Here is a 7,073-nt window from a genome sequence, read left to right as displayed (position 1 = left end):
CGTAATTCTCTTCTGCAGAGTTTAAATAAGAATTTTATTTTTCTAGTCTCAAGTATCCTTTTTAACTGTTTGTAGAATTCTGCCTGTACTGAATTAAACAAACTTAAATGATCTAAAAAATTCCTCTATTAAATTGCAGGTGGGAAGACAAGTCCAATGCTTCTGTTACTTTACTGTGGATTCCAGCAGGAGAAAATGTATGTAGGCGGTACTTCTGAAAATCCTGAAATGCCTCTAAAATCAAAGTTGTATTGTCTTAAAACTGGGTTTCAAACTTTTAAGGGTTAGCCTGGAAGAGTTACTGGGAAGGTAATAAATACTAAAATTGGACCCCCATGAACTGGTGTGTAAATATATGCTGCAGAAATGGGCATGAAAAAATTGAGTTTTGGAGAGCGCAGAGATAGAATACGAGCAGTTATGAAAAAAGCGTGGAGTCACTTTTTTTCTTAGGTAATCAACAACAAATTCCTGATTCTAGAAGAAATTAGAGTGAATTTGGTAATGTTTATTCAACAACTGGGATGTAAACAACAATTTTATTGATTACATTGGGCATGTTTGCTTATTTGGAGGAGGGGGATTTTGCTCCCTGTTCCTTCTTGTATAGGGACAGAGACAGATTCAGCTTCAGTGAAGTGAATAGATGTCTTTCAGTGAGATCTTGATGCACCCCTTATTCTCCACAAATGGCCTGTTTTTTCTGAACTAAAAATGGCAATTAAGGGACAAAATTTTAAATACCATTGTTTTATTGCATTTATTGGACATTTATCGATTGATTAAATATGCATTGTAGACTTCTATGTCAACAAGGACTGTAGCAATGGACTTCAATAGTTACCATAACACCAGGAAGCATTTTTCTTTCTTTTTAAAGAGAAATACCAAATTTTTAACAAGAATATGTTTGCTAATTTCTTTCAAAAAAAGAGACTATTTAAAAGGTGGTCATATTTTAGGGATCTGGCTTTTATTGTTACTCTATCCCAGCATAGTATACTACATCTATTAAAAAAAGACATTAAATGATTTTGTGTTTATATTTATTGTCAGCAATACATCAGTTATGTAGAAAATAACCCAGATGAAAATGTAAGACTTGTTACATTTTCATGTCATCTGTATTAACTGAATAAAGCTTAGTGACAATATACACAAATTTGCAGTAGTTGTACGTAAACATTTTGTGCATTAAAAAAGAAATATACATAATTTAAAAAATAAAAATGCATTACACAATGTACAAATTAACATTAACAAAGAAAAGTAAACATTCCTCAGACAGCTGCCTCCTTGTTCTACAAAATAAATATTCAAGTAAATTAAGTTAGGCAAAATAAACTCTTAACTTTGGGTGAGCACAATTTACATAAAGGTAAAAAGACAGATTTCCATTTCATTCAAGGTATATTTTACAGTGATTTATACACAGAATTTTTAAATTGGTCTCTTCAGATTGTAATATTGGAAAACAAACTTTATTACATTTTGGCAGGAGGAAGGGAGTTTCAAAATTGATGCTTTATACCAAATATAAACAAGCTTGTGCAGTTGCATCAAAGTTTCAAAAAGGAACTGCTCCAGGACTCAAAGCAGACACAGTAACCTAGAAACTACAGATTTAAAAAGGAAAATACAAACCACCACATCAACAGGAAGATGTCTACTTTGCTATTTTCTGAATGGTTTATTTGATCACTGGAAACGTTACTTTCACAAACTAACACTCTACGGTAGTGGCTGCTTTAGGCACTGGACTTGTAGAAGCACTCTGATTTTTAAAGCAAATTGCTTTTCATTCTATACTGCTAACTCAGCTATTAGTTATTTCTGTTTCAATGTTTAAGGGCTTAATCACCTTTGCAACTTTCAGCTTTACATAAAATTTCAGCCCTCCTGATAGCCTAGTATTTTTTTCTTGATAACGAGGGAAGCCATTCTGGCTTCAAATTTCCGTGCACTTTGTTTGTAAAAAAACTAATAATAAAAATGCACTCTAGATTTTAAATGCAGCACTAGTATGATGCAGATGTGCACCAGCAAAATTCACTGACCAGATATAAAATGTAATACATACTAAAATACTTGCATGGATTGCAAAGGCTAAACGTACTTAAAAAAATCTCCTATCTCTTTCTTCGGTTGTCCATTTTACATAGTAAGAAAAAGGAGATGGCATACCTTTAACTTCAAGTTATTAAATTCTTAGATTTAGGACATAAAAATCTTCAAGGCAAGAACTAGGCAACGGCTCCTGCTAAGTCCAGCCAGTATAATAAAGAAAGATGACTCATTGCCAATGAAAGAAACCCTGTTCCCTCAATTTCCTATTGGTCCAATACTATTTGACAACACAGAATCAGACTTATAAAAGTACAGAAATCATGATTAAGCTTTATGTCTCCACATGATAGTTATCATTCTTTAAAACTTTATAAATTTTCTATGTTATTGTTTGCATGTCTGACAAAATAGGAATTAACAAGGTTTTTCTTGTTTTCTACTCAGGAATGCTGAAGTAATTAAAATCATCAAGATTTGTTTTTTCCCTATGGATCTTTACAAAGTGACGTAAGACTGAAGCCCCCAGTCCTGCAACATGTATATGAATGAACCACTGCTGTGGCAGGGGGCCATGGCACTTTACCAGCTGCAGCCAGATTAAGGTGTAAGATGAGAAATTAAACCTGTATAAAAGATTTTTACTATTGTTCCTCTCTGCTCATTGTTCCCATTTGGGGAATACTTACACAGTGGGAAGAAGGTCATTTTCTTGAAGCAGTAACACCACACTGGTAATATAAGTTAGCTAAGTTAAAGCAGGACCATAACCTCTCTTGAACATTCACAAATGCATATTGGTTCCAAGAATTATTCTATATGGACCAAAGGCAGGTATTTTTAAGGACTGAAGTTACCCACTGATGTCCATGAGAGTCTTGTCATCAATTTCAGTGGATCTGGGCCAAAGTTTGCAAAGCTACAGTTTTATTCAGTGTGCAAAACCTCGTGCTTCTTGAGTAAATAGTGTGATGAGTAGGCAGAAATGGTTTAGGTTATAAAAAAGACCTGAGAACCTAATACTGAACTTTATATAACAATTATTTTTGAGAGGTTGCCTGATAAAGTTTTGTATTGCTTAGTAGTGGCACAGTCACTTATATGTTCAGGCTACACATAGAAGCCATTTGATGAGAATATCCCTTCTCAGGTCATGAATCACATCTGTAACAGGCATGTAGATACAGTGGCAAGTCAATGAGCTTCATGTTGGAAGCATAACACTGAAAAGCCATAAACATGGAAGAGGTTAACAGTGAGTTTTTATACCACCAGAGTTTTAAAAAAAGTCATGAGTATTAAAATGGCAGAACTACCGATCTTATTGTTTACTTGCCAGTACACTCAAGAGTGTAACTGAATAATTAAAAGAGTCTATCCAATTATCCTAATTAGAAAAGACAAAAGGGCTCTGAGTATTGCACTGTCAGCAACAGTGAAAACACTCTCACTAGCAGAAGGAAAAAAAGCAAACCCATTTTATTTTAGTTAAACAAACAATCAGAATACCTTTTTAGACAGTAAGTATGTCACTCAGGATTACAGGGCAACCACTTTTCTTTTTCTTTTCTTTTTTTTTTCTAACAAAGTTAACAAATATAAAAAATCTAGTCATAAACAGCCTTCAAAGTACAATTAGAAACCAGCAGGACAATCTATACCAGTATAGGTAGATGGGGCAGGAAACTAGACACTTGTATTACTGCCATGATATAGACTACAAATGGCTGCTGTGACGAGGAACGGTGTGTACAGTACACGTCGTTAGCCGATTCCATCCAGTCACAGTCCAAACCAAACGCTACTCTCTTCAGGATTCAAGACCTGTCTACTTGACACTCCTTGCACAAGTTACATCATCATCCTTTCTGAAAAGAGGCAGTTTCTATGGCAATACTAGTTAAGTGCATATCATGCTGCACTAATATAGTGCAAAAATTTGCCTTACATGTAGCAAAAAAGATGCAGGCAACAGTTTAGAGTTAGAGAAAGTAGAAACATATTGTAACATTTACAATGGGTATTCTTTTTCCAGACAGCAGCCGCCAGAAAATACTGAATCTGAGAATGCCTCCTTTCTGGATGTACATATGAGGCCTTTATACTTTGGAGTGATAACAGGACAGAATTTTGCAAGTGAGTCATTGCCCTCTGAAATGCAGGTTAACACAAGTTATCATCAACTGGTAAACTGTTGAACTTGCTCAGTGGGTTAATCCCTGTTAAAAGTTAATATTGTACTAAGCATTAAAATGCTCTTTAACAAGTATATAATCTGATAGAGTAATACATATGGTTCAACTGAGTATATATGTTATGCTTGAATATAAAGAGTCATAGACAGCTGGGTACAAACTCTTCATGCGCACTGATTATACTTGGTTAATGATGCAGGGCCTTCCAACTGTTATTACTACGTCAGCTACAGTATTCTGGAGACAGAAGTGGTGCTTATAGTTTGTAAGATTGAGGAAAGACCACAAATCTCCAACTGCAGTGTCTGTTAATGTGATTCTGCCAGACTTCTCAGTGCTGATGGTCTAAAATAAAACAATAATACCTTGAATATCCGTAGGCATTATGAAATCCATCCTTCATCTATGGTGCAGTTACAAAAAAGAAAAAGTCAAAACACTTAATCCACTCTATAGAAAATCCCTGTGGCTTTGGATACCTTCTGATTTCAATCCATTAATTTAGACTCCATTTGTCACCATGAGAAGTTATATTTTACATATCTGCATCTCCATCATAAGCCAAGGTTAAAGGTTTCAGTCGGTTGTTCTGCCTTCTCTGGGGCTTCTTTGGCTTTTTGCTGAAACAATAAGATAATTTGTAAATAGAACAAGAAACTAATAACATATAAAGATGGATTTCAGTCTTAAATGAAGGATAAGTGTATTGTTTTAAGATAATGCATTTGGTTGTTCATTTGTAAAAGCTATAAGCCTAAAACCTTCACTTGGATCAGTAATTATCTCTTCATCAATCCAAAGCAACATTTAATTCAAAGCTCAGTTGTTCAGAAATGGGCTGTTATGGTGCTGATGTGACTTGATGAAATCCTTGGCTGGTACTGCTGCAAGATCAGTCAGTTTTCAGAAGAACCCAGAGCCTGCAGTGCAATATTTGGTCATGTATCAAAGCCACAGTCAGGTTCTTTTAAATTATATGACCCAAATCTTAACCTCTCTTGACACATCAAGGATTTCCACAGGAAAGTCCCATCTTTGGATTAGTTTCATCTCATTACACTTGCTGGAATGACTACGGTTAATTCTAGTTGTTATAATCAAACCAGTCATAAATAGCAGGGATATGGTTGTTAGCCATAACCATTCCCTGTCTAGCCTTAAAATAGATTTTAATCCAGCAGGATTTCCAACCCATTTGATATTGTTTTTAAAATTACCAAGCCAAAATGCATGTTTAGGCATGCTTTAGTACTTGTCTTCTTTTAGAGTGTAATATAAGTATTTCTTTAAATCAGACCTATGCATCTTCAGTCTTGACCAAAATCTTATCTCAGCTATGTCATTTAGGCTGCCCAAATCTAAATCTTTGTTACCAAACCAGCTGTGGCTTTCTGTGGCCACAGATTCCAGTCTGAAGAATCTGCAGTGGAGTTGTATGCTAATGGATTTTCTTTTCCTCAAAAAATAAAAGATTTCCTTCCTTACTTAGACAGAAGTGAGATTTTGGGGAAGGTCTACTAAAACCCAAACAAATCTAGAAGCCCCACAAATGCTTACTAATGCAGTACAGCCAAGAGCCTGATGTGTATGATCACACTTCCCTCACCTTCCACTTACACAGTCATTTGGATCAGAAATTCCAAACAGGACCTAGAAAACTTCAGGGAGAGCGTTCTCAAAGATAACTTGTTCTTGTAAAAAAATATTTGCTTTGCCAATGCACTAAGATTTTTCAACAAAATATTGTATGAAAAATAAACGAGAAAGTTTTCAGACCTTTTTTGGTTCTGTGTCTCTATATCCCGCCAAATATCAAATCTGACTGATCTGATTATTAAATTTCTTCCTTGCTATTTCTCTCTGCATTTTGTGATACAGACACAATGAAATTCTCATGGACACAGTACATTCTTAACAGAGATAAACTGAGCAAAAATAAACAATACAATAAGCTACCCTGTATTTGTAAGAAGTTCTAACCTCAGGAGAGCATCTGTTAATCCATCATCTAGACTACAACCACAGTCCACTACCCTGAGCTTGGACAAAAGGACATCAAAAATTAAACACTGCAGTTCACAGAAGTGCCTGCAGTTTCTACAGCAGCAAGTGTAAATGCTTGCATTATAGTCTGTGTGGGACTGCTTGTTTGTAAATAATTAAAGAACTCACCAGGCTAGATAGATCATAGAAACAATAAAGATGAGTAAAACAAATGCACCAGCAGCTACACCATAAACCCAGGTCTTCAGCCTCCCATCTAAAAGGAATGAATGTTAGTCAGTAGTGTTTGAGTTAGTCTTGTTGAATTAGATATGATATAGTATAGAAATATTTTATAACCCAAAATAAATGTCTTCACTAGCAATTACAGCTTAGTAAGTGTAAATACTATTAAACAACTGAACATTAACCTCTCTGTGCCCTTCTGCTCTGCTTTTCAGCCCAAGTCTGGGTAATCCAAACAGAGCCGAGATGTGGGGGCAGAGGCAGCAAGTGAGACCCCCAGAAACACAGCCCCTGGGCCCGCTGGTAGTGGGCAAACCTTCAGCGTGATTGTGGGGCTGCTTGTCAGCCCAGGACTCATTTATGCCACTAGCATCACTTTCCATTCTAGCTCCAGTAAATCAATCTCCTGTTATTTTTATTTTTGTTGCTATTAATGTTTTTAAACACCTTTAGGATGTTTTACATCATCCATACCTTAACTGCACATACACAATTTTCACTTCTGCATAAGGTAATAATTTTTCAATTTCTTCCCCTACCAAGTGCAAGTTTTGCTGCTATAAAACAACTTCCCCTCACAGAACA

General features: G+C 35.5%; 1 protein-coding gene across 1 annotated transcript in view; it reads right to left on the bottom strand.

Annotated features, from left to right (window-relative positions):
• Positions 1 to 951: 951 nt before the first annotated feature.
• The window catches only part of THSD7A (thrombospondin type 1 domain containing 7A), a 214,478-nt gene continuing 208,356 nt past the window's right edge, over positions 952 to 7,073 (bottom strand). Inside the window, exons 28-29 of the mRNA XM_074863607.1 lie at positions 6,432 to 6,519; positions 952 to 4,879 (exon numbers count right to left, since the gene is read on the bottom strand). Coding sequence (XP_074719708.1) covers positions 4,795 to 4,879; positions 6,432 to 6,519 — 173 coding nt within the window. The 3' untranslated portion in view covers positions 952 to 4,794. The remainder of the gene's footprint in view (positions 4,880 to 6,431; positions 6,520 to 7,073) is intronic.

The sequence above is a fragment of the Strix uralensis genome, chromosome 1, assembly GCF_047716275.1.
Source record: "Strix uralensis isolate ZFMK-TIS-50842 chromosome 1, bStrUra1, whole genome shotgun sequence".
Classification (NCBI taxonomy): domain Eukaryota; kingdom Metazoa; phylum Chordata; class Aves; order Strigiformes; family Strigidae; genus Strix; species Strix uralensis.
The sequence above is the reverse complement of the archived record's forward strand: the minus strand, read 5'-3'. Positions and strand labels throughout refer to the sequence as shown.